Source organism: Lissotriton helveticus, chromosome 12, assembly GCF_964261635.1.
Source record: "Lissotriton helveticus chromosome 12, aLisHel1.1, whole genome shotgun sequence".
In the NCBI taxonomy this organism is placed as follows: domain Eukaryota; kingdom Metazoa; phylum Chordata; class Amphibia; order Caudata; family Salamandridae; genus Lissotriton; species Lissotriton helveticus.
In genome coordinates, this window is record NC_136073.1 from 784,214,870 (window position 1) to 784,242,810 (window position 27,941).

Below are 27,941 nucleotides of genomic sequence, written 5' to 3' on the forward strand. Positions count from 1 at the left end.
TCATAAGCTTTCAGACACTGAACAACACATAGCTTCGGAACGTCCACGAAAGCCGGATACGAAATGGTTCTAGAAGCCGACTTTGTGCGGCGACCAATCGTGAAAGTGACACCATCCGGTGAAAACACGAGTGCCGAGACATCCAAAGCACGCACATCCGACACTCTCCGGCAGGACACTAAGCATAAAAGCATCGCCAGTTTCGCCGAGAGTTCCTTGAAAGACAGGTACCTATTAGGTTGCCAAGATAGAAAAAGGTTCAGCACCACATTGACGTCCCAAAGGACAGAGTATCGTGGCTCCGGAGGCAATGACAACCGGATGCCCCGCAAAAGCCGGCACACAAAAGGATGTATTCCAACAGGAGAACCATCAAACGGATGGTGCGCCGCTGAGATAGCTGAACGCACAGCATTAATTGTGCGATACACAAAACCATCCATGGCCAGTTCCGCCAAATAATTCAACACGGGAACGACTCCCGCGACCAAGGGATCCAAGTTCCGTCGAAGACACCAACGAACCCACTTAGACCAAGCGGATTTGTAGCGCTTCGAAGTACTGATGGCCCAGGCCTTGGACAACAGCCCTTCAGCCGATCTCGAAAGGCCTGGCAGCGACCAACGTCTCCTGAAAGCCTCCATGCCATGAGGCCGAGAGAGCCCTGAACGATGAGATGATGTGGCTCCCGATCCGGATTGAGAAGCAGGTGAGGAAACCGGGGGAGTAGGATTGGAGAATCCCAGGAAAGTTCCAGAAGAACTGGAAATCAGACTTGGTACCTCCAAAGCGGCGTCACTAGCACCAAATCCACCACCTGCCGGCGAACCTGAGCCGCCATCCGCATCTCCATCGAAAAGGGGGGAAACGAAAAAGGGCCTCTCCTTGCTCCAGTCCTGGAGGAACGCGTCCGTGGCTTCCGCCAGTGGATCCGACCTCCAACTGAAGAATCTCGGAAGTTGATGGTCCAAGCGGGACGCGAACAGGTCCACTGAGAAAGGACCCCACAGCTCGTTGAGCCAGCGAAAAATCTGAACATCCAACATCCACAGACTGGAGTCCCGAAGGTATCTGGAGTGCCAGTCTGCAACCTGGTTGGCTTGGCCCGGCAGGTACTCCGCCGTTACCGATACGTGATGGTCTAGACAGTAATCCCAGAACTGTTTTGCCAAATTTGCCAGTGCACGGGACCTCGAGCCCCCTAGGTGGTTCACGTATCGCACTGCCGACACATTGTCCATCTTCAGCAGTACACACGATTTCACTGAGTCCCCGGTCCAGCAGCGTACTGCAAAGGAACCCGCCAGAAGTTCTAGACAGTTGATATGCAACTTCTGTTCTTCCAATGACCAGGTGCCGCCTGTGGAAAAATCTCCACAGCGCGCCCCCCAACCAACCCTGCTGGCATCGGACTCGATAAGGAGGTCCGGGGTAGACCCGAAAATCGCTCTACCATTCCAGGCCTCCATGTGAGACAGCCACCACGACATCTCGTCCTTGATCTCTTCCGAGAGTGGAACCATCTGGTCGTACGACATGCCCCTGCGCAGATGGTAAGCCTCGAGCCGCTGAAGGGCCCTGTAGTGAAGAGGGCCCGGGAAGATGGCCTGAATCGAAGACGATAGAAGGCCTACCACTCTGGCGACTTGTCGAAAAGACGTGTGGGACTTTGTAATTGTCTGCCGCAAGACGTGCTTGATTTTGGACAACTTCCGCGACGGAAGGCTGAGAGAAGCAACAACGGAGTCTATGACGAATCCCAAAAATTATACTTTCTGAGAGGGTACAAGAACCGACTTGTTTCCATTGATGACAAAACCGAGCTCCTGCAGGAGGTCCACCGTCTAGCACAGCTGGGAAAGCAAGCTGTGTGGACATTGCGCCATCAGCAAAATGTTGTCCAAATAGACGATCAGGCGTATTCCCTGCGCCCGCAGGAATTCCACCACGGGGTGTAACACTTTCGTGAAACACCATGGAGCCGAGGATAGACCAAACGGCAGGGCGGTGAACTCGAACACCCGTTCCTGCCAGAGGAACTGGAGGAAGCGACGGTGTGGAGGATAGATTGGAACCACAAGATAAGCATACTTGAGATCCAGCCGCACCAACCAGTCCCGCGGGAGGAGGATATCCCGAAGAAGATGAATCCCCTCCATCTTGAAATGACGGTAAATCAACCACCCGTTGAATTCCTTGAGGTTGATTACCGGACGACGGCCATCGCCTGGCTTGTCCACTAAGAAAAGATTGCTGATGAACCCTGAGGGGTGCCGAGATGACTGACGAACGGCCCCTTTGCGGAGGAGCTCCGCGACCTCTTCGTCTATCAACTGGGCATCGGACACCGAGAAGGTTATAGGTCGTGGGGGACCCACCTGAAAAGGCTGATCGTAGAATTCGATATGAAACCCGCGGATGGTTTGCAGCACCCATGCATCCGCTGTAAGGTCCTCCCACGCACCCCAAAAGGCCGCTAACCGACCGCCAATCTGAACCCGCTCTGTGGGGATAACACTCACCGTTTGCGTTGTTGGCGCCGGAGTTCTTTCTGAAACCTCGTCCTCCGAAGCGCTGCCCTCTTGTAGGGTAGAAGGAGTTGAAATTGGCTGAGGTGTTGTCCTGCCCTCGCCCGGAGCCTTGCCCTCTGTTGCTGGCATTCTGCCCGCCACGGCCGGTCGCGCGGCCCCTACCGCGACCGGCCCCTTGGGAGAAACGCTGCTGGAACACGCGTTTGATACTGGTCTGGGCCTTATCAAGAGAGGTGAATGTTGACACGAACTTTCCTAACTCTTTAATAAACGGCTCCCCGAAGAGACCGCCCTGGGCAACCGCCCCTGCCTCCGAAGAGGCCAAGTCTCCTAACTTCGGGTCTAGTTTGAACAGGAAAGACCTCCGACGTTCGGTTGAAAGGGCGCAGTTGGCGTTGCCTAAGAATATAATCACCCTCTGCGCCCAATTCGACAGGACGTCGGGAGAAATGGCGGTCCCAGTGACTTTAGCTTCCTCCGCCATATCAAGGATTTTTGTAATGGGCCCCACCACGTCGAGCACCTTGTCCTGCAGTGGCGGCTGGTGGAATTTTAAACTGGTGAGGCGTATGCAGAACAAACGAACGCATGCAAGCAAGCGCAGCGCGGAGCGCAACGGCAAAAAGGGGGGTTCTCCCCCGTGGAGAATTTTTTTTTAAATTGGCATCTTTTGGTGCGATTTTTAGCACTATTTCTGTGATAAATGGACAAAAAATTCAGTTTTTCTAGGCATTCATAACAGAAAACTCATACACTATTTCAGAGAATTTCGGGGTTGCCAAGCAAGTCTGACTTCTGAAGAGGGCTAGGGTACCCAGATTAGACTACTTTGGCTCTACCCTTTCCAATGGAAAACACTAGTAAGTGATGTGAACAAGTTCAATGGACAAACTTAGGGTCTAGGGAGAGTCCCTCTCCTGAGAAAGAAATTAAAAAAAGATTTGCAAATGGTGCATTTTGAAGCAAATGAATGCAGCGATAAAGCAAGGTTCATTACGCAGTTGGAACATATTAAAAACTGCCCCATATCTTATCGCATTAATATATTCAACAGTTACTGTAATGTGCAAATTGTACAGCACAACAACTTAAGCCCTTTAAAGTGTGTGGTTGCCCAGTGTCTTGCACTGCATGTGGCATCAACTTTGAAAGAAAATGCTATAAACAAGTTTTGGGAAGCCTCCACAGCTGCTGATTGTAATCAGTCATATAGAGTATATAGAGATATAGAGATATAGAGTATATAGAGATATGTGCAGAAAGGTCTTTTAGTGGGATATCTCTAAAAAGGAACATTGGCAATGAAAAGTGCAGTACGTACAATAGGATCAGGGCCCAGGATTGAAATGGGTGGGGGGCATTGTATCCCAGTTATTGCTGTTGTTTACTGCTCAGCTGAGGGAGGCCAGTTTACATACACTGCCTTAAAGCTCACAGCACCCTGGCTATGCCCCTGCACTTGGAAGATTCTCACTAGTTGTTTTGCTGGCCTAGGGCTGGTGTTTCTCAAAGGCTGGCAGAACTGGGGCCAAGACCTCATGGTGCGGCTCTCCGCAGCAGTCCTGTGGCCTTGCTTCAGGTACATGTGACTGGTCCTACCCCGTACTTCGGCACCACCACCTGACCCCATCACCAAAACCTTAATGGAAGTGAAGTAAAGGATTCTAAGTAATGGGGGTGCATCTCCATTAAATATAAAGCTAAACACAGCCCCCTGCATCTGCCCTCACCAGGATGGTAAAAGATTCATTACTAAATGTAACAACACATTTTGCCTTTTTTTCGCCAGAACATTTATCCCCAATACCAAAAGAGGCAGTAATGTGCCTCAAGGCACATTACTCACGCCTCGAGGTGAATAATTCACCCATTGAAACAAACCTGACAGGGGCACAACAGAACCAAGTCACGCACTACAATTCTCATCATTCATCCACTGTTGTTCACGCCGCCAGTGAGCTGTGACCTATTAAAGTTCTCCATCACTCACCCGCTGCCAACCACACATTTACAGATGATAGCCACCATCAATACTGCTCACTTCAAGACACCCAATCCATGTATGACTCACTGCCAACTTTCACATCCACTGACTACGCACCCACCCACAACCTGAACTCTGCCCAACCACCACTCTGCCCAACCCCATCAACAGGTCCAAACACCTTCAGCCATCATAAACATGTTTAAAACAATTTCCCTGATGGCCTCGATCATCATTAGCAAACAATCACCCTCTACAATAGTCATCTACTGCCAATTACACTATAATGACTTGAAATGCAGCACTCAAAGCTACAATAATAGAAATAAGCAGTTGTGTTTCTGATGCTCATTAATCATGCACATGACTAATAAGGTGATTCCAACTTTCTGCAGCAGAAAACTACATGTGTGTTCACACACTGTTCAGGCTCATTGCGATTTGAAATGTTGCTTGAGGACACAGAGTGCTGTGAAATTTCGACACTCAAAATTGTAATTTTAAATATGTTTCAGGCTTTCAGCCCTCTTCACTTGCTTGTCTTCTCTGACACTACTAACACCAATCAGAAGAAAGGGTCAACTCTCATATCACTCAGTAGAGCTGAGAAGTGTCTACCGCCCCCTCTCTATTTATTGCTAGAAAATGGCTGGATTACAAAAACTAGCATCAACAGCAGATTTGTCAAACATACTTTCAGCCTCAAATTCATCCATCATCTGCAGATACGGGGAAGCATTAGGAAATGTATTTTTTTTTACTCAGTCCTAGTACATAAACTCTAATCATTACATTCAGGTGCATCATGACGTACACGCAGCAGAGTGGCACCTCATTGCCTGTGTGCGTGTTGTAAGTCAGCATATGGGTTACAGCATGAGGTAGTTATGTTAACTAAGGAAATCTGTGACAGGAACATAAAGGAAACAGGTAATAAATACTTCGACAGGGCAACACTTGTGCACAGTTCTAAATCATGTTTAGTGAAAGGCAGTTCACTTCTGCAACAATTTAACTGGACACATCAAAAGAGCTAATAACTGACGTTAAATCTACAATCTCCTGTTATTAAACTACAACGCATGTTTGTTTATCACCACCAAGAGGCTGAAGCACCGTTGCAGTGTCAGGCAGCCCTATGCTGTAGCCTGTAACATAGTGCACGTGAACTCAATAAAGCCATGTGTAAAAGTGACGGGATGTGAACTTACCAATTCTTGAGCCACCTGGGAGGCACAGCTGGTTCCGTCCAACCTCATCCCTGCATGGTGACAGGGGGTATCCAGGAAAAACGCGGTGCTGTGGGTGGAGCTTTTCGCAATAATAAGCTGCTGCAAAGCTCACTGCGCATGGAGACCCTGGTGCTGCAGTGTGCAGGTGTCACATTTGCTGGAAAGACCTTGATGTGGTATTGAATGTTGAATTAAACAACCATGGGCACATCCTGTAGAGTCCTTGCACCCCGGTCTGCTGTGGAAGCGGCTGGGATATTCTTGTCAACTCTGGAGGCCCGATCGGCCACATCCACTCGGTGCGTAGTCCTACTAGTGCCAAAACTCACCACTGTTTGGACCAGCTTCCCCCTACTGCTTCACCCATCGGTCATGACAGTATCTGGTGTGCTTAGCTAGGTGGCAGGTGAGGCATCATCCAAGCTAGTTGCAGACTAGGCCAGATGCAAAACAACAAGCTTGCTGTGAAAGGGCCAAGGGGTGCTGACGGCTTCAGTGAGGTTTGTGGTCTGCGAGCTTAGAACATACAGGGATATAGCAGGGATATCCAGAAGGAAACTTGGCCAGCAGTGGTTATTATTACCCTGTTACTTTCGTTATCGAGCTCAGACATAAAAGGCTGATTCTGCAGGCCCTGCTGGCCGCACACAGCTCTCAGCAGCAAAGGGCCGTCTCTCTAAAATCTCTTCAGGAAAGGCCTGCTTTGAAATTAGTTAAATACAGTACACCGTTTCTGCGACATAGCGTAGGACTTGCAAGTTATTTACATGTGAACATCCTGCCTTGTTTCCGAGTACCGCTCAGCCTTTCCTTCGTCTTCATCTTCGGTTGATAAAATGTGTACCCTTAAGTAATGTTCGAGCGTCTCCAGTGTAAACGATGTTGAAAGACCGCGCAGCGCTCGAGCTCATTCGAACTGGAGCCAAAACCATATCTCAGTAATCAGCCTCTCGTGTTTAACAGAACACACCGAAAGGGGATTCACTAAAACAACCATGATTTTTGCATGTTGTCGTGTTGCAGTTCAAAGGAAAGTCGCAAACACATTGCTCGACCCAGCACCTAAGTGTGACATTTACGAATTGGAATTGTAAAGTTGCCATTGCACACGGCAGGTGTAGCTTCCATTAAACACAACACAGCTGCTCACACATTTAGGTGAATTGCCCTGTGAGTTTGTCTTCCCAGGGATTGATTGCCCGCTGCCCCCCTGTGGTGCCCAGGGATTGATTGCTCGCTGGCCCTGCCCCTGTGGTCCGGCCGCAAACTCTCATGATGTGATTGCCTTGATTTCTGAATTCTGAGGCGTCGCCTATGGCCTAGCTGCTGTGTCGGACTCTCCCTGTAGGACGCCCTCCCTGCCTCACCACACCTCGGCTGCCGGCCTCCGTGCTGCCTCTGGAGCTGGGTGGCGCTGCACTTTGTGCCTTTAATGAGCGCAGGTGATGCTTGGTGCAGATAAGGGGCAGGGTTGATACAAGGTGACGGCACCCAGTGCCAAAGGTACAGTCCCAAAAAGAGATCATTGTGAACACACGAGGCAAGTACCGCCGCCTCACGGCCTCGGGCTGTTGATGAGACATGTCCCCCTGCGGCGCAGCGTGGCCATACAGTGCGGCAGCCAGCCAGCCAGCCAGCCACCCACCCACCCACGCGCGGCAGCACCACCATCCTCTTGCGCGCGGTAACTCAGCCAATCCTGGCGCAGCATAACATCGCCACTGCGCCAGGATTGGCTAAAGAGCAGGGCTTATATTGCCCATAATGAGACCCGGCTCCCCCGGTCTCTGCCTGTTTGACGGCTAGGGGAGGAGGAGGAGGGAAGGGGCTATTGCGTCTGTGCGCATGCGTGGGCAAGTCATAAAAATGACTTGTCCTAAATGTGCACACTGCTGCTGCCCTCCCTGCCACACTGCTATCAGTCACACGCTCCCAGCTGCCACTCACTGCCGCAGGCCCGCCCCCCACACCTTCCGCGATCGCGATGACGTTGTGACTCCGGCCTCAATTATGACTGTCGCGTCGGCGATTGTTGTGCGCTCTGCGCTGCGCTCATAATTTTACTTTTCGCAGTGTAAGTGACAGCAGTGACGGTCGTCCATGTGGCTAGTGGGGCAACGCCCCAACGCCCCCAATGGACGAACCGCCACTGTTGTCCTGGCACTACCGCCAGGATCGGTCAATGCCCTTACGCGGCTCTTTCATAAATTTCGCTAGAAATGTCGCCATCTTGGTATCTAAATCCGGAGTCATGGCAACTTTACCTTCCAAGGTGGGCCTAGGGCATTCCCCACGGAGACATCCCCTGGCCTCTTTCTCTAGAGGCTTGCGCAACCGACTAGCCACGAATTTTGCCACCTTGTCGCCCGGGGCCAAGGCTGCGGACCGCGGATGCATAATTTCATCCGGATCCAGCATACCTGAGCTGTCCCGTGGCAACTCGGCGGACGAGCTCGAAGGCCGCCAGGAACGCACCGACTCCTCTTCCCTGTCCGAATCCGGGGAATCCCCCGGAGACGAAGGGGCCGTTTCAGGAGCCACTACGGAGGCGGGGGCCGAAGGTTGGTCAGGCGGGGACTCGGTTGCCTTAGCCAAAAAAGCGTCACGCAGGCGTTCAAAGGCTCCCTTGTCCACCCCCTGGGTGCCCTCTGGTAACCCCTCTCTGCAGGGCTTCTTAGGAGCGGGGGTCCCTCACCCGATGGACCTGGGAGGGCATAAGGCAGCCCTCCCTGCGCCTGGGCAAGCTTGGCGCATTCTTCCACAATGCGCGCAGAGAGACGCTCCTCCATAGGAGCCACTACCTCTGTCACGCAACGGTAAATGGAGCTATCTACTGCCTGGTAGAACTCCTCATCCTGCAGATAGGACTGCGAGTCATCCTCATAATACTCACCCTCCATGCTGCCCAAAACCAACACAAGGGTCCTACACACTACCCAACTAGCGTGGGTGTCACTGTAAATTAGGGCAGACCAGAGGATTGCAATAAAGTTTTTTATGCCAGGGACTGGCAGGGATAGGGTGCACTCACTCCCACAGCGTGCAGACCCACCACAGAGGGACCAGGTCAGCCACCTCACAGCGCGCTACCACACCAGTACTGAACACGAGTGCAAGTCCTGCCACAAGGCGTCAAACGCGGTACAACCCGCAGTACAGAACCCCACTGGGGCGTTCAAAAGGGGCAAATGGGTTACAGACCCGAAGAAACGGGCGTTAAATGAGGCAGCTCGAGGGCTCGGCTCCGTGGCAGTTGGTCTCCTCAGCGCGGCTCCTCTGTGAGGAGAAAAAACGCGCCAGAGACCAACGAGGCGCAGCAGCGCCCTCTAGCGGGTGACAGCGCACCGCAACAAGCACAGGAATGAAAGCCGCGAAGGAAGTGAAACGACGCTTCCGCGACTTGTCTGGGGCTCTGTGAAAGCAAAATTACATCAGAGACCCATAGCCCCCAAAAACAGTACTAATAAAACAGTATTCCCCCCAAACAGTATAATAACACTGAGAGGAAAGGAAAAACACTTATCTGGCTGCGAGAGCAGCGAAGAAAGAGGAAGAACATGGAGAGGGTACTTCCTATCTATGGATGGTGGACATGAAGGAAGGACTCCGTGCAGACTGACTATGTTGCAAGGATGGGAGTTGTAGTCCCAGAGACTTTTTTCTTGGATTGTGTGTTTATGGATAATGCTTTACTGTTGAGATATAAGCATTTTTTCGTTATGAGCTTTTCTGAGGCTGTTGTGTTTTTTCTATTGTAATAAATTGCGGAGAAAGAAAAGCATAATCTGAGCCTCCGGTCCTGCCATAGAATTAAAAGTAAACACCAATCTCTATTTTTAACGATTAAGCAACTATTTGCCAGATGACCTAGCCTGACATTTGACCTTTGTTTGAACGCTCAGCTAATGTGACAAGAATAGTATACTCAAGCAAATTGTTATTTCTGGGGGTATTGCAGCATAACTCTCCCCTCTACTTCCAGAGCCTATGGCCACACATGATCACCAATTCGTGGGTTCCGAGAGTACATTTTTTCCAATATGAATGTTTTAAATGTCCAATGACAAGCTTAGCCAGTATATTTTATACTTCCAAGGCTGAAAGATAAAATGTGATAATGTTAAAAAACAATCTGGAGGTTCCAGCCAAAAAAGGTTGTGTTACCTGCCAAACTACTGTAAAAGTTGAGAGGCATGCATTTAACACCAAATGCTCACACCGTGACTGTCAACCTTAAAAAGTTGAAAATCAATGTATTGGCGGGGTGAAAGCCAACTACTCAGTATCCGTGACAACGCCACACCGACGAATAAACAGAGCGCAGCGCTGCTCAATTGGCCTATTGCTGTTGGTCTCGCGAGGGCGCAGGCGCACTGGAGTCAAACGAACCAGTCAGGAATAGGGACCCTCAGCGCACATGCGCAGACTCCATCTGTCCTGCGACAAGCGTCACGCTGTGCCTGGAGCTCCTCCTTCTTTGGATTTTCGCCGCTGGGTTACAGCTACGATTGGGCTATCTTTTGGTTTGTTTTGGGCTGGAGCAGTGCTCTAAAGTCTATCACGCCGGCCGGTGTCTCCTCGTTGTGCGTCGAGTCCAGCGGTCTCCTCCATTCATCACTCGCCGTGTCTGCTACGTCTGTCTACGGCCTAACGATGAGGTGAGTCTGGCGGGAAAAAAAACTCCACCGGGTTTAGGCCGAGGCTTGTAGGAAGAAGCTTGGTAATTAAGAATAAAAGGCCGGAGCGGCAGGCGTTGGTACTGGGAGCCATAATCGAGTCCTCTGTTTAATATCCAGCGATTTTTATTTTATTTATTTATTTATTTATTTTATGCGTTTTTAGATAGCGCGGACTTTACCGGAAGGTGTCGGAGCGCTTCACAATAGGAACAGTAGTGATACATGAGGAGAAAATTACAAGTGACCAAATTACAAAAGCAAATGTTAAGTTACATGAGGCAAAAGTGACAATTTTGAGCAACCAAAATACAAGAGGTAGCAAACGGTGCATTACAGGAGGAAAAAGTGACGTGTGCAGGTTACAAAAGCGTACAAAGTACAAGTAGAGGTATAGTACTGCAATACATGGCAGACAATGGCCCTCCTGTAAAGCGCTGTAATGTCTTTAGGGAAGTACACTCTGTATTAAACTGCAAAACAAAGAGAGTGGTTAAGGAAGCTGATGTTTAGAAGTGGGAATTTGGTGCTGACTGGAGGCCAGTTGGGCGAGTGGGCCCCCCTTTCCGTCGTTTTTAAATCTTTCTTCACCTAGGTTCAAGAAAGTAAACGCACAAAAGTTTCCAACATTATACTTTGCACGTTCCTAAGAGACGCTGTTTTCTTTTTTCAGGGGCGAAAGAGGACGTGGTCGTGGACGCTTCGGTGCCAGGGGTGGCCTTTCTGCAGGGTGAGTTGTTGTCCTGCTTGGTTAATGCTTTTCACAGGGCTCCTTTAATTAGTGTCTTTGGTAATATAAAAGTCCATGGAGCCAGGTGTATAAAATAGGTTGGATTTATTAAAGCTTAGTTCCAGGTTAAGTTCATTAGAAGAAGATAGGTAGATGGAAATTAAACCCCACCAGGAGCAGCCTTCCTGCCACTCAGCCTGCCTGCCATCAACTGCCACTCACACACACAAGCCAGGCACCAAACATTCCATGATGTCATCAGGCATTCTACCACTCACACTAGCTGGTCAACAGGGAAGTCTCCGCCAGGGAAAGCAAAGGCACAAGTCAAATATAACAGTGTCCTTAGTTGTTAGCTCATGAAATGATTCTAATATCCCACCCAGTGCGGTAATTTTCCACAGAAAAGATTGCAGTCTTTTTTTTTTTTTTTTTTTTAACCTGCTCTCGAATTTCCCGCTGTTGTCTCTAATTCATTCTCCCACTGCTTCATTGGTGCAGAATTTACCTGACCATTCCATCTTCTGATCTCCATTGTCTTACTGCTCCCTAACTCCATTCGTATCTCTGGGGTGCTGCATCAAATACGGTGTCTTAGGTCTAAAAGTCTCATAGCTTGATGTTACCCTACCGATAAAGAAGAGAAGCGTGAAAACGTGTAAATCTCTTTACATATACCTTGTTGAGGGGGGTTCAGTTTGAGAAAGGTTTACATCTTTTTACATTTCTAGAAAGAAGGATGGTAGACTGACCCAGAGCTTTATCACTTGGGTAAGGTTTTTGCGACTGCACATGGAGATCATCAGTCATGAAAGTATATGCATTTGAAGTAGACTTTATTCCCTGTTTTCATCCACAGGAAGGCTTTGCTTTTGTAAGTCCCGTGGCGCTGCCACGGCTTTGTTTTTCAGATTAACTGGTAAAGTTCTCACTTTATTATTTATTTATTTATATATTTTATTTAATGGATCCGTTCTTCTGCAGCTAGAAAAGTTAGTTTAGCCGTGGGTTGATTTTGGGTCCAGTGGAAGGGAATCCATCTGATTACCCCAGACTTAAACCCAACTATCCAGTTTCAGGACTTGTGCTTTAAAATTCAGTAACAGTTTATCTTGAATTGGCAAGTACAACCAAGAAGCAACCCCCAAGTTTTTTTGTTTTTTTTGGGTACTGCAGCAAGTATCTTTATGAAATGCTTCTTTGACACCTGTGTACACTTTGACTAACTCTATTGTTTTACATTGTTTCTGCAGCATCTAAGAAAGCTAAATGCTTGATTATTCGTATTCTGTATCTGATTTAACAGTAACTTGCATATGTTGCATTCTTTTTAGGTTTAGACCCTTTGTTCCACACATCCCCTTTGACTTCTATGTGGTAAGTGATCTATCAACAGTATTATAGATTGGTGCTTGCACTGTAATGAGTTGATTGAATGTGGATTCTGGAGAATATATCTGCACCTGTTTACTATTTTTCAATAATTGATTTTTCCTTAGTGTGAGATGGCCTTCCCTCGTGTGAAAAGTGCTCCAGATGAGACTCCTTTCAGTGATGCATTGTTGAAGAGGAACCAGGACCTGGCACCCACACCATCAGAACAGGTACCACCTTTCATTGGCTTTCTGTGCTTGATTGTAGACATATTGCCCTGAGGAATAGCACCCCTCTGGAAACTACTTTCAGTTGAAGGTATGTTTCATTGGCCTGAGATGAGTTGTCAGTTTGTCCCCCCTGGAGTTGATTTTGTGTCCAATTTTGCATGTTTATTTTATTTCTCTTTTGATCTCCCCCTTCAGGCATCTATACTTTCCCTTGTCACAAAGATCAACAATGTCATTGATAATCTCATTGTGGCACCAGGAACTTTTGAAGTGGTGAGTTAACTTTACTTTATTTTCAATCTTTGTATTCTCACAATTAGTTTGCTTTTGAAGTGTTTACCTATCTTTAGTAAATGTCCATAAATAAGAAAGGGGGAAATGTGTTGTCCTGGAATGAGACTGGCGATTATAGTAAGTTGCAAGCCTGAGTTTAATATGTGAGCGAGGGTTGTTTCTGTAGAATGTTACACTCTCAATCCCGATAGAAGTGAGGGAAAGTTTAAGTAGATATGAAGGAAGTAAGACTAACCGAAAATGTTTGAGGGCAATTGATGAAGAGTCCAGACGTGTGGTAAGTTTGGATACTTGTGAGCGTGGAAGTATAAGGATATGTCAGCAGGATAGTACCTTAATGCTATTAGGATCTGGCTGCTGACTGGGTGAGATGGTAAGCAGGATAAGTGACTCCTTTGTGCATAGTGCTTAAATCCAAGGGTTGTAGAAAAAAAGTTAAAACGCTTCATGGTGTCTGATAAGTGTTTGAGCAGCATAAACGTGACCAGCTTGAAAATACCATTGTTAGGGAGATGTGCTGGGGGAGATAGTAGTATTTTTGCTGGCATTGCTTTGAGAGTGTAAGGGTAGAGAGGATATTTGGTATTAATTGTGAGATGATTTGACAGATATGAGAGTTGATTTGATGGTAGCCAGGGCATGTTTGTTGGCCTCAAGTTTATCTGTTGGGTTTTGAGTGATTTGGAGAAATCCTGCGCTAAAGTCAAGGCATCTGCTACATTTCTCTTCATGTTTACAGGTTGAGTTCAATACATATATATATGGTTGTGAATTTTTTTTGACAAGGTGTTTACATTTGGTGACATGCGCCTTTTAGTGTCTGTATTTATATCAGCTATACTGATATACTGGTTGTCATTTGTATGATAAGAGGGGGTGGTGTTCTGGGCCAGAGGGAATTTTTATTCTAAGCAAGTGTCCGGGTACCTTCAATTGGGTGGATGGATATTTGGTGGGTTGGGTTTAGGTCACCTACAATGAGTGGGGTGGAGAGGGTAATGATTATATGGCCTCTAAGGTCATCAAAGAATAAGCCAGTTACTTCATTATGAAAGTCACTGATTAGCCATGTAAGACCCAGAAATTTGAGGAGCCCTACTAGAAGATTGGTGGAAGTAATTGAGGGAAGCTTGATCTCTTGTGATACTCTGAACTAGTCTGAGGGTAGTGGTTACCTTTTGGTCTTCAAGTGAGGATACAGGGTGACGTATGTTTAGTGGTAGGTTGGTGATAGCTCAAAGTGTGGTAAGAGGGTAACACTTCTATAGATATGTTTGTCCAAAATATGATTTCAGTGACTGAAAGCAGAAACAGTGTAACTTGTGTTGATACAAATACATGCTTCCTAGGAAGCAGTGACCTACCTACTGTATGTTTAGTAGAAACTTTCAACACATGCTTGGGTATACGTTAAGCAATATGTCTTTGGGCCGTCACAGCACAACAGCATTGTGCTTTATGACCAGTGACACAGCGCCTTTTTTATTACATTGCATGCTGAATGATGGGAAATAAGGTAATACCCCGGTAACTTACCAGTAATCTTTATTGCCCTTAGTCCACGTTGTCCCAGCCATTACGACATGAGGTGATGTCCCCTCCGGACAGAACCAAAATACAGGAGGGTCCTTTAATGCTAGTCCCTCCCTCTCACCCTGGGTGCCATTAATAGGGTCTGGCACTCCTGGCTACTCCTGTATTGTATCCAAGCCCTCATCAAAGAACTGACATAAGGGAGGAAGGGAGGGTGGGCGAGATGTAATGGCTGTGACGAGGATGAGATGGGCTAAGGGTAATAAAGATTACCAGTAAGTAACAGGGCATTACCCCTACAGCCCTCATTCTCTTCATTCAAAATTTGGTATGCTCAAGGTCCTTTGACTAGTTGAAAGGAATGAATTGTGGTGGTAATGCAACACCTTAGATTTAATTAGAGCAAATACCAGAAAACAAAAGCACAATAAGTGATTAATCTGCTGGTTCAAAACACCTGTACCCAAATTACAATGTGAGCCAAACATTATTACGTAGATAAATGCTTGACAGAAGTATGCTCTGAGGACCAAGTAGCAGCCCAGCAGAGTTTATGAAATGATACTCCTTGGACCTCTGCCCAGAGAAGGCCGTCTCTCTCTTCTCGACCCCCCCCCCCCCTCCTTTCGTAGACCAGTTCCTGAACTGGAAGATATCCTGTAAGGCCAGCAAGATAGTACATTTAATCCATGTACTCAGTCATAGAGGTCGCCTTCTTGCCTATTTAGACTGCCCATATGTTGCAAGTAAGTTTTCCTGAACTGCTGAGACCTGGTAACATAAGTGAAGAACTCTTTTAACTTAAGTGTATTAACCAAATTTTCCTCCGGAGAGGAGGGCGAAGGAAAGAAAGAAGGTAGAATATCTCCCGAGATCTATGAAAAATAGTTCACTTTTGGGATAAAGGCTTTGCCAGGTTTCAAAACCACATAATCGTCCAGAAATCAAATGAACGAAGGGCTGCATTTAAAGGCTCTCAGCTCCCCAGTTCTCCTAGCCGAAGTGATTGCCACCAGAAAAAGCACTGTAAGGGAAAGAAACTGTCTAGTGGCTCAAAGGGATGATGTTGTAAAGCCCATAAAACAGGAAGGTCCCAAGCTGGATAAAGTTTTCATTGACCCCCACACAGAAAAACTCCTGAATAGTGTAGATGCCAATGAGGCCGAAAAAGGTTAAAAACAAAAAAAAACTCTCCTAAAAGCCTTAATTGCAAGCTCTTAAAATGGAAAGAAAGATTCAAGTGGAAACCATCCAGAAGAAAGTGTAAAACATTAGATAAGCTACAGGAGGATGCAGAAAGATTGTCAGCAGAACATCGTGTCAAAGGAGGTACTTTTCTTAAGGAACATTTCATAGTGTAAGGCCTTCTAGAATGTTCAATTACCTCCACCAATGAAGGGAAAATATCCTTTGTTAGAAGACCAGACTTCTCAACCTCCAGGCCGATAGTGAGATGGAGCTAGAAGGCCAGTGCCCAAGTCCTGAAGGGCGATAGAGACTTTGGCAGCATCGAATGAGGTAGAAGAGCCTTCAAAAATTAGAAACCATGATCTCTGTGGCGAGTAAGGGACCACCAGGATCAGGTCAGCTCTATTGCTGCAACTTGGAGAGAACCTTCTGGATCAAATAAAAGGGAAGGAATGTAAAGGAAGACATCTTACAACCATTGTGTCTACTCCCCAAGCCTCGTGTTCTGGAAACCTGGAGTAGAACCTGTGTGGCTGACCAGTGTCTTTCGTCTTAGAAGATCCAGAAATGGTCTGTCAAACTTTCTGCATAGCTCTCAATGTTTGAGTGGATAGCGTCCATTCCAGTGAGTTAAGAAATTTCCTGCTGGGAATGCCCATGTCCACATTGTCCGTGCCCATGGTGTGAACGCCTGAAATATACAACCGGTTAACTTTTGCCCAGGAGCCCAACTGTGTTGCTATTACATTAAAGGATTATGAACTGGTGCTCTCTTGAAGGTTGATGTTGGAGACAGCACTGTGTTGTCTGTCTTTATTAGCACATTTTTTCTGGAACTTATGGTGATGAAAAAATCTCAACGCCCTGAAGATTGCTATCAATTCCCTCCAATTCGATCTGCTTTTCCCCTGACAAAATCCACTTGAATTGGCAGGATCTGTCTAGCAGAGTAGCACAGTAACTACACTATGGAGGCTTAACCTGTCTGTCTTGTATCCAGTTTTTAGGTCTCGCCTACGCAGCGCGCTTGCGCTGCATAGGAGGGCCTTTAGCCGTCGCTCTGCTCATTTTCAAGCACACACTCTTGCTTGTGGCGGCATCCACCTTGCGGGAGTGAGCACCACAAGCATGAGTGCAGAGCTTGAAAATGAGCAGACTGCGAACGCACGCACCTCTCCCGGGCTTATTCGTCTTACAGAAAGACCAGCTTCAGTGACTTCTGGCAGCAGCGGGCTCGCGCTTTACCGTGAGCTGTCTCTTTTCACTGCTTATGTTCGCTCTCTCCCTCCCTCTCACTTGGCCTTCATCTCTGTAGCTTGCTCCAGTCTAATTCTGTTTGTTTTTTTTTGTCAACTTTCTCGCTCATACGTACTCCTGCTTGATCCATTAAGATTATCTTGCGTCCTTTCCGATCTCTCTAGCTCCTTTTCTGTTTCCACTGCCTTTCTGTTATCACCCCTCTCTGTCCTCTTTCCCGACACACACACACACACACACAGGTCTTCGAGACACCTGCACTCTTGGCCATAATCACTTTGGGTTTTGTAGATGAATTACAGTGGCTATTGTCATAAAAGGGGAGGGCGGTGAGTGAGATTGGCTTTAATATTTTAGTCATGACTCCTCTTTTGCCTATAGAGTGCTCCATATGCACTGATAAGCAAACATTGCCTTAAACACGCTAACACTGGCGTGCACAAATGCTGTTTGCATTTTTTACACATTAATGCGATATCTGCTGACTTTGCCAATGCTTGTTAGGTCTGACTTCATAGCTCAATGGTCAGCAAGATGTATTGTTACCATTTGTTTAAAACAAACATAGGGCAGGCTTTTTCTGCACACAGGAGTATTACACACTACCTAGTGACTATTTGACGTAGCTTTACATTTTCCAGGAAGTGTTTCCTTAGGACTGCACAAAGGACCATTTTACATCTGCAAAGTCCATTCAAACGTCACATTGCATGTGTATCACTTGTAGGCATTCAGTACAGAAAACAATCCTTGTTTGCTACTTTTCTGCCAGCATTGACAAAGCCAATAGAACATGCTTTATTGCGATAAATAGCATTTGTGCATGCATCACCTGTAAACAGCATTTGTTGATACCTTTTTAGGTCTCGCTGGCGTTGCAGCGCGAAGCGTTGCCGCCAACGAGACTTATAGCCACCGTGTTTGCCTCCAAGGGAGCCAAACCTGGACACAGACCTGTGCACGAGCCGATTCAGGTCTATGAACGCGCTTCACAGTGAACAGCTTGTGCGCGTTAATTAGGTCTCGCTAGAGACCGTGGACGCGCACCTACAGGTGCACACACGCACACAGGCACCCCCCCCCCCCCACGCACACACACATCCCCTCCCTCTCACACCCCCCCACACTCACCGGGCTCTTTGCGTGTCCTCGCAGCAGGCAGACTCGGAGGTCGGCGTGTCTTCTCCGGCAATCTTCAGCGTGCGCCGATGTGCACGCTCACGGCACTGCATCTCGTGCACTCTCACCACGCTGTTTCGCGCCCGGCGTTCCTCACTCAGCTTGTTTGTCTATCCTGCAGTGTCACAGCCGCATTGTTGTGGCGTGCTGAAGTGACGAACTTCCGGCGCGCAGAGTCACCGGCCATATAGAAGGGAAAAGGATGGTGAGTGAGCGCTCGGCGTTTTGTAGGTTGTGACTAAGTGATTTGCTTGTGTTATGAAGGTGGCACTGTGCCGGCTAGGATACCGGGAGGGTAACACAGTGTGTCGGCACAAAACAGATTTTAACTTGTTGCCTCCGGTGTAAGAGGTGTAAATTGGGGAGATATCATGCTAGGCCTATGGGTTAGTGCTCCACGTCCTTTTTGCCCACCACTGGAAAATTAATTTGGTCATCCACTTAATTCATTGTCATATCCCTCTTTTCATCTGATGTTTATCTACCACGTTACCATAGCTTTTCCCTCATTCTGTCCCTAACAGGTTCCCTTTCTGCTTCCGCTGAGTGTCGTATACCAATGTCAGAATAGTAAATCCCTGAATTAAACACGAACACCCTCACGTCCACAGTGAAATGTATCGGGCTGCCTGTCAATATATCCCCAGTAACCGACCCACTTTTTAGGTTGACCTTTGTCATTAGTGAGTAAAGCTCTCCCACTGTGTAATGACTCCCTTCCTTACTTATTCGTATTGTTCGCTGAAATTGTATAGTAGAGGTGCCTTATATTTGCGGAGATTACATGAAATGAATTGCAAGAAATTTGATTTAAGGAAGACTTCCAAGTCCATGTTTGGGAGGGAGAATGGGGAGTGAAACGTAAACAACTATATAGTTACTGCAGATTGGTTTATTGTATTTTGAGGTTCACGGAGTTTATGCTGCCTGAGGTGCCAATTTTAACGGCCAGCTGTACTACAAAACTAGAATTGTTGCTTATTTTACACTTTCTATAAGTGAAGCACATTTGGAGTTCTCATGTTAGAGCACATAATGTATCATTGTTGCATGCTGGGGAGTTTTCACATTGCGCTGTGTCATCTTGTTGCAGTGACGAGATGAAACAGGTTCTAGCACCCCTTAAAAGTGTCCAGCATTCTCGGATCATGAAACATTTGCTTATTGTCAGCATCCTGTACTTTGAGGTATTAGAAAAGGAAATGTGTTTAAGTTTTTAGGGCCACTAACATCTTTCAAGAATGAAAAGACAATTACAGCTGTAAAAACCATAAATAGTAAAGGCATCTCTGTGGCATGAATAGCCAGCTCCCTGCAGCGTTACTTTTCAGATTGTGGCAGGCCTGTCACTCACATGGTGGAATTCGTTTTGTTTCTGAATCAACATTGAGGTAATTGTAATCAACTAACATTACTCCCCATATTTTTAATGTGTGTGTATATATGTATGTGTGTAATATATATATATATATATATACACACACACACTTTTAGAATGTGTTTGCATCTTTAAGCACATAGCCAGCATTTGCAATGCAATAGGTTAGTTGTTGACGTTAAAAATTACAATGTTTTTTACTTTTCTTTTTATACCAATAGCAATAGAACTATGCATATATAGTTCCTTAACTGCAAATAAACAAACAAAAGAAAAAACATTGTCATTTTAAACGCCAAGAGCTCTAACTTTAACAAATGCGAGACCAATGGCATTTTTTTTTTTCATATTAACCTCTGAGAGAGTGAATACATTTAAATCCGCGCAAGGGCAATAACCCCATTTTTTATTGATGACTGTCAGAGCAATAAAGGCTACATCCGTTAGAAATGCACAAAAAGGCTCGCAATATTAGTTTTTTTCTCGGAGGATGGGGAGTGCTCAAAGCACAATTGTTGCATTGAGCTTCAAAAATCTTTTCACTGTTCCTGTGTCTTTGTACGTGAAAATGCATAGGTTCTAACCTTAGATGCTCAGGCAAAAGATTGTCTAAAATCCGGGAGTAAAAATGCACATCTTTTAAGGTGAGAAAATATGCTTTATTCACATTGAGCTGTAACTAATGAGTGTAGTCAGTCAGACGTCTTAGAAAAGCAACTTTTTGCTGTCCTTACTAATTTCACCGAGTGACTCGTCCCTCTGACATTCCTACAAACCGTTTACGCCTGTGTCGGAATTTTACGAGGCATCCACAGTCATGAATGTGCTCTGAAGATGCTGGCACTGATTTATTGAATAGTGGCAGGTAGACTTTCTGACTGGCTTGCTCCCATGCATTTGTTTTCCTGGACTTGTCTCCTCTGGCCTGATTTTCTGAGGGCAGCGAACACTCTTGCTCAGTTTTCTCATTCACAGCAGGATGTGTGCCCATCCCAGAGGAGTGTAAATTGATGTATTCGTTAGGACGCTATATTCTTGAATCAGCAGACTGCTGGTTGGCGAGTCATAAGTGGCTTAACTGGCACTTTGAGTAAATCAAAGAGCTACAATTGTAAAGCAGAACATTACCGGCAAAAGTTTCGAACGAAGCAAAAAAAACCACCAACAAAAAAAAGCATTTGCAGTACAATGGATCTCGTATTTACTAGAGTTTGAATCATTGTAAATGACAATGCCTTTTATTTACGTTTTGTTTTTTAGAACATAAAAAAAAAGGCATTAGCATCTACAATATGAATAGCTCTAACTCTCGCGAATGCGAGACCTATTGCATTGCAAATGCTTGTTTTACATACTTTGGCACATTAAAAGCTAGACCTATTGGCTTTACCTATGCTATTTTTTTAAACTTTTTTTTTAATTCCAATCTATGAATTCCCAGAGCAAGTTATTGCCACTTTAAGTAGCTAGTAAAGTAGAAAGGAAATTCCATCAGGGTGTTCTATAACTCGTTTCTCACCTACAGCTTCGTTTCTAAGGGCTGTCTTAATGTTTGTTTGAACGACCCCAAAAACTGCAATGTAGACCTTTGCACTTGGGTCATATCGGATACTTTAGCAGTTGCTTCTTCAATGCTTCAGCCAGTGATTTCTGTGATGGTTTTAGCATGTCTGTTATTCCGTTAACCGCTTGATCGATGACTCTATGGCTGGGCATTACTTCTTGAGGAGATATGCCTGTTGGGCTCTCTGTCTCCTTGCAATGGCTCTGCTGTTTGGGGTCCATTTGTGCCTGGGAGAATGGACAGCTGGCGTCTGAATTGATGGTCTAGTGGTCTAACTCTTTTCTCTGTATGCACAGTCTACTATGGCTGCGGTCAGAAAGTTGGCTTCACGGAATGAACATGAATGCTTTGATCAAATGTTGTTTCTCAATAATGACATAATCAATGGCCAGACTGCAGAGAGGACAGTAAAATCGAAATTGCCACAATGCACACCATTTTCCTGCCATTTTAAACAGCCAGGCCCAGTGTTTTGCTAACGTGTTACTTATTTTAGTCTTACTGTGGCTTGTATTTTGTGCAGAGGATCGTTCTTTCCTGGCACATGCTTATGTGCTTCCATGTGGATGTCTATTTTCCTGGCCTTCTGAACATCCCCTTGGCCTGCAAAATAGATAATGTGATTCTGTATGGTTGTGTGTTATACCAAGGGAGCAATGGGGCCTAACGCAAGCAACTATTGTGGCCTCTGCTACCCCTGTTGGCTACTAAGACACTTGTGACTGGCATGCAGTGGATTCATATTCTGTTGGGCTTTGGCGCCACTGCACCAGTTTTAATGTTGATAGCTGTGTATAGTGCACAGTAACGTCAATTCACCAAAATGACAAAGGTAGCAAAAGCTACATCATACACCATTTGGCAGCCAGTGACATCACAAAATTGGCCTGTTTAGGATCACTTCCCTAGGGATTAGGGGTAGTAAGGTCTGGCCAGGGCTACAAAGTGGAAAGTGGCTACATGTAATTGACGTCTATTGAACTGAACATGGATAAAAGATCTGCCTGCTCCTGAGCAGTGGGGTAACGTAAAGTGATGAGGTCTCCTTGCAGAATGTGAAGAGGATATCTGCAGTTCAGAGCAATACCTACTCTGAACTGCACTGAGAGCAAAGCCACTGAGCCTGACTATCAATCTTCAGGTGGGTTCAAGGGGGTCATGGCCCAAGCAAATGACAAGAAAATATAACACATTCTGAAAAGGCAGTGCTAAAATATTCCACCGCAAGCATAATGTGCCATGCAGACCATGCCATCCCCAGGAGTGTCTCAGGTTCCTCGAAAGTTTTGAAAAAGTAACTGCTGAGCAGTCTATTGTCTGTACAATTTCCCTGAAAAACTGTCTCCAAAGCTCAACGTAATACAAGAAGTATGAATCTCAATGTACAATTTCACAATTGGTAGACTGGACTACAGAAACGCCCTATACCTAGCCTTTCAAAAACAGCACAGGGTCAAGCTTCAGCGTGCACAAAACGCGGCCGCCAGAATACTGCTGAACATCCCCAAATTCCAATCCATCTCAGAAGGCTTGAAAAAACTCTGCTGGCTTTCATATGAAGAAAAGAATAGGTTTCAAATCCCTGCTGGGGTGGAAGAAGCTTTCTCCTGGGTACAGTGAAACTACAGAACTCTCTCCCGATAAATAATAAAAGATGCCTAACTCTGCTCGGATTCAGAAAACTAATAAAGACTTGGCTTTTTTCAAACTAACATAATCCACCCTGAAAAGGAATTCTGGCATTCTCCTCCGCAGAGCGCCTTGACGCCCTTGGGCATTCGTGCGCTATATAAATCCTACAATCAAATCAAATTTAAATTACCTGCCGGATCCTAATTTGTATTTACTCTTTGCCTAAGCACCTTCTGTGTAAATACAAATTAGGGTCCAGCAGGCAACTTGAATTCACTTTCAATCCCTCATCCATTCGCGTTCCACTTGCAAACAAGTTGAGCCTACCCACTCACACTAGGTGATGGGGGTGTGAGTCTGATGGGGGTGTGAAGCCGATGATGAAGCAGGCCACAGATGGGACTGCTTGGGTACAGGAGACTTCCCCGGAGTTAGTCCGCGCACTATTAACGCAGCTGGAAAACTGAGCAGAGATACTGCGTGACTCAATACTGGGGCGCATGCAGCTCAAAATGAAGCAAATGGCAGCCTGATATCAAAATTGGACTACATATTGTGTCTCATTACACACGCTGGCTGTGACGCCGGTGGGGTACGATATGGTGCAAGCAGTGAGTTCTCCCAATCCATGCCATGATTATGTGCCTAGAGGCTAGTGGGGTGTTTGCGGGGATGTCTGGTCCGTTGTGGGAATGACATACAGCGCAACATGCCTCGCTGCCATAATTCAATCCATTGCCCAGCAGCACAACAGTCAGTGCAGCCAACTTTGAGAGAACTGCAAGGTGGCTGACTCATCAGCCGCAGGAGCCGGCTATTAATTAATTAGTCTAGTGCCTGATGCGTGCCACTTGCCAGGGCGGTACGGGTGGCATTCCCAGGGCTAGCCCAGATGCTCTCTCCGACTCCCAGTTTTAACAGTGAGCAATGAGGAACCAATATGGCCCATCCAAACGGCCTTCCCAGCAGGAAAGGATGCCACCATGGCGAGGCACGGTATAGGACTCTGCCATCTGTCCTCCCTCCCGGAGAAAGCCGCAAAGGCTTGCCGCCTTCCAGGCCCAGCAAGAAAGGTTAGACTGGTCCCATAATATGCGCAGCCCTAGCCTAGCAGGAACCTCTCTGTCCCCTCACAGGAAAAAAACAAAACAGGAGGAGCCAGGAGTGTTAGCTCCTCTTAGCCCCACCCATCCAACCTGGGTGCCATAACAATTCAAAGATCCTCTTGTTCTGTGTTACTGTCATGAGGGGTCATAACTTTGTGAGGACGAGGGACGTAGGGATAATAGTTTGCATCTGGTGGATTGTGGTGTGCGATGGCAGCAGACTTCAGACTACTGGGATTCGGGGTCAATTTGGAGGACTACTGATTAGCAGCAAATTTTAGACGAAATGTCAATATTTTGAAGTCTTCTCATGAGTAATATATTGTGCCTGTGGCTATGGTAAGGGGAAAAAAGTAGCATATAATTTTCTTTTAACGTCTTTGCAATATGTTTGTATTGTACAGCAAATAGAAGAAGTTCGTCAAGTTGGTTCCTACAAGAAAGGCACTATGATGACTGGCCATAACATTGCAGATCTGGTAGTTATATTGAAGATCTTGCCTACTGGTTAGTTCTACATTAAAATCTTTATTTTATGGAGGGGATGATGGTGAGAAATGAAGTTTAGAGCGATGCTTTTTTTTCTTTCTTATTGCAGTGGAAGCAGTTTCAGCCTTAGGGAACAAAGTTGTTGAGACACTTAAAGCCCAAGACGCTTCAGAAGGTTGGTTGGCCTAATTTTCTTTCTTTTCTGATGTTTAATGGGCAATTTAACACAATAAAAAAATAGAATGTGTACTTTTTTACTTGATGTGTAAGGACTATTTAGGCTTTTGGCATTGCTGGCTGCAAGTTCATCACACTCATACAGAGCGTTTAAATAACTTACGGCAACGAGGTGGATACGTTTATCAGTGATGCTTTTATAACCTGTTAATGAGCAGAGTAGAACAATTCCAAATAGTAGGCCATGCCCTCCAAATTTCTAATAGTAGTTAATCTCCAGTTGGATAGTTTTAGCTGAATTAAAACCAGTAACCAGATGATACTAGCACCCAGTGATGTGTATTTAGACAACCCTGATCTGACTGGTTAGAAAAGGAATGCTGTGTTGGGATAATGAGCACTGAGATTATGTATATGGGAGCACAGATACTAAAGTGTGCTTTAGTTCTGTGACTGAACACTATTTCAACTAGACTTCATTTTGTAGAGTTGTTAATGGAGATCAGTGAAACTGGCTTTGAAATCAGCTCTGCGGATGCAATCGTGAAAGTTCTGATCACCACAGTGCCTCCTAACCTGCGCAAGCTAGATGGCGATCTTCACTGTGAGTACAGTGGGCAATGCCCTATTATTGAATCTATCTGTAAATGCCTCTCTCCACCCCATTAATTTTTTTTCTTTTCCTTGAGTCCTTGTCAAAATCTTCACATCTCTTGTCTGTCTGAATCTGCATGAGCATCTCCAGCTTGTGCTCTTTATTTCTTGGCCATTCATTCATGCTCTCTGTAGATGGACTTCTGCATCAATTATTATGTTGTGTATCTTTGGTCCCTTCACTCTGCTGAATTTGACAGGCAATGTGAGGATAGATTAGATGCCATTAATCAATACCTTTTATCTTTATTTCAGTGGATATTAAGGTGTTACAGAGCGCCCTGGCAGCCATCAGGCATGCTCGCTGGTTTGAAGAGAATGCTTCACAGTCTACGTAAGTTCAACTGGATGGGACCCTTCTCTAGAATTCCCCATTATTCTTCTGGTCCACAGGATTGGCCGTTGTCTATCTGTCAAGTTATTTTTGTCTGCTTTTTATGCAATATCACATTCATCACCTACCTGTACTCTTGAGCGGTTTATTTAGGAGAAGGTTGCATATGGGTGAAACTTAAGATCATTTGGGGAGTACCAAAGCACTTTTACTATGGGGGTGGTAATGCGTCAACATTATGAAAAACTATTTTTTTTGTAGTCCATTTTGTGATCTTTTATTTTACGATGCAGCTTTTCGGTTTGGTCAGTAGTAAAATATGTACACATGTATTACTGTGTTAGTGGGAATTTTGTCTTTTGTACATTCCTGCTGTGAGTTAATGTCTTAGTAAATAGACTTCTCTTTCCAGAGTGAAAGTTTTAGTCCGACTGCTAAAGGATCTGAGGAATCGGTTCCCTGGATTTGAGCCCCTAACACCTTGGATAATTGATCTACTGGTATGTGGTTTTGGTGGTATCCAAGTTCAGGTGTCACTTTGCTTGTATCTATGTCTTCACAGTCCTACAATGAGTTGATCATAACCCTTTATCTTCAGGGTCACTATGCAGTGATGAACAACCCACAAAGAGCACCCCTGGCTCTCAATATTGCCTTCAGGTAAGACAAACACTGTGTATGCCTCAGGGGTTGATAAATCAGCACAACACAATGGCTACTTTATAATTTGTTTTCCTCATTAGGCGCTGTTTGCAGATACTAGCAGCTGGACTGTTTCTGCCTGGGTCCGTAGGAATTACCGACCCCTGTGAATCCGGGAACTTCAGAGTTCACACTGTAATGACACTTGAGCAGCAGGTAGGGTGTTTATTGTACTCATGTAAAGATGCAGTTGGGTATTAGTTTGAGTCCTATTTACACACCACTGTTTGCTGAGACATGAGTGAACTCTTTAGTGTTTTTGCATAATCCGTGATTTAGTGCAAACTATCTCATTACAGACTTAAAGGGTTTTCAAAAAACATTTCTGTATTCATTTGGAGGCTTCAGTTCTGAGAAGACTATTTTTGAAGACTTTTCTCTTAAAGTGCCTTAAAATTCCTACTTATCCTACGTTTGATTAACACTGACATTCGAGCGACACTAAGTTTTATTTTTGTGTGTTCCCCAAAATTACATTTTAGGACCTCAAATGGCATTTATCGAAACAATGTTAAACTTAGCAGCTGGAAAGTATTAGCAGTTGATTAGCAACTACGTTCTGTTCATAATTATTGCAGATATTCTGTGTTTTTTACTAAAAGTTCACTTATCTTTGCTGAGCTTCTACATGCGTAAGTATATCTTCAACTATTTAATGAATTGGTGACTCTTAGGTTGGGGGGCCCCTTCCTTTATTTGTCTGAACCAATTGTCTGAGGCTACGGTTTCAAGGAGCTTTCCCCATTTTTAAAAGTTTAATATGGATTTCCCGGTAAAATACTTTCTAAAAGAACTTTAAATTTATTCAGTAAAGCAAGTTAATTGTCTTACTTTATACTTGGGAGGCTCATTCTATAATTGTCGCCCACTAATAAATGTTTCATTGCCAACGACTTTCTGTCTTGGGCCCCAAAAAGGTCTATGTTGGGCTATGATTTAACATGCGTTATTTGTATTATTATGTACAGTTGAACGTATGCAATTGCTTTTTTTCTTCTTCACGTAATGAAAAATAAGTGCCCGATCTTTATGGATTAAGGTTAATAATATGGATTTTTTTTTTAGGACATGGTTTGCTTTACAGCACAGACTCTGGTCAGGATACTTTCACATGGCGGGTATCGTCACATCCTGGGGCAAGAAGGCGATGCAAGCTGTACGTAGTATTTCATACTTCAACTGGAGGCAATCAACAAAACCGACTGTTAAGATATTTTGATTCTTAGTTATTGCTTTCCTAACAGATCTTGCCACTGAAATGTCAACCTGGGATGGTATAATAGTTACTCCTTCTGAAAAGGCTTATGAGAAGCCCCCTGAGAAGAAGGAAGAGGAGGAGGAGGAAGAGGAGGAGACTGCGCCAGAGGGTACCGATGTAGCAGAGGAGGAGGAGGAGGAAGAGAGCATGGAAACAACTGAGTAAAGTAGGTAACAGTATTTATGTTTTTATTTATTTATAAAGTTTTATATAGCACAAACTTGGCCCTAGAAAAGTATCGGAGCATTTTACAAATGGTTAGGTAAGAAGAAACAGAACAACCAAGAAACGCAAATTGTAAATCAGGAAACAGTCAATGAGTTAATAAACCAGGAAGTTGGCGGCAAGTGATAACCATGGTTGAAGACACTGCGTCAAATCAGTACCCACGAAATGAGTCATTAGGTTCCAGGGTAGAGTTTCTTTTTTGAATGATTTG

At 45.4% G+C, this 27,941-nt stretch overlaps 1 protein-coding gene across 1 annotated transcript in view; it reads left to right on the plus strand.

Moving 5' to 3' along the window:
- The first annotated feature begins 10,172 nt into the window (after positions 1 to 10,172).
- ILF2 (interleukin enhancer binding factor 2) overlaps positions 10,173 to 27,941 on the plus strand; it is a 43,284-nt gene continuing 25,515 nt past the window's right edge. Inside the window, exons 1-14 of the mRNA XM_078671409.1 lie at positions 10,173 to 10,405; positions 11,097 to 11,153; positions 12,488 to 12,530; positions 12,653 to 12,757; positions 12,953 to 13,030; positions 24,293 to 24,395; positions 24,487 to 24,552; positions 25,042 to 25,158; positions 25,464 to 25,542; positions 25,955 to 26,042; positions 26,141 to 26,202; positions 26,286 to 26,400; positions 27,310 to 27,400; positions 27,489 to 27,668. Coding sequence (XP_078527535.1) covers positions 10,401 to 10,405; positions 11,097 to 11,153; positions 12,488 to 12,530; positions 12,653 to 12,757; positions 12,953 to 13,030; positions 24,293 to 24,395; positions 24,487 to 24,552; positions 25,042 to 25,158; positions 25,464 to 25,542; positions 25,955 to 26,042; positions 26,141 to 26,202; positions 26,286 to 26,400; positions 27,310 to 27,400; positions 27,489 to 27,667 — 1,188 coding nt within the window. The 5' untranslated portion in view covers positions 10,173 to 10,400 and the 3' untranslated portion in view covers position 27,668. The remainder of the gene's footprint in view (positions 10,406 to 11,096; positions 11,154 to 12,487; positions 12,531 to 12,652; positions 12,758 to 12,952; positions 13,031 to 24,292; positions 24,396 to 24,486; positions 24,553 to 25,041; positions 25,159 to 25,463; positions 25,543 to 25,954; positions 26,043 to 26,140; positions 26,203 to 26,285; positions 26,401 to 27,309; positions 27,401 to 27,488; positions 27,669 to 27,941) is intronic.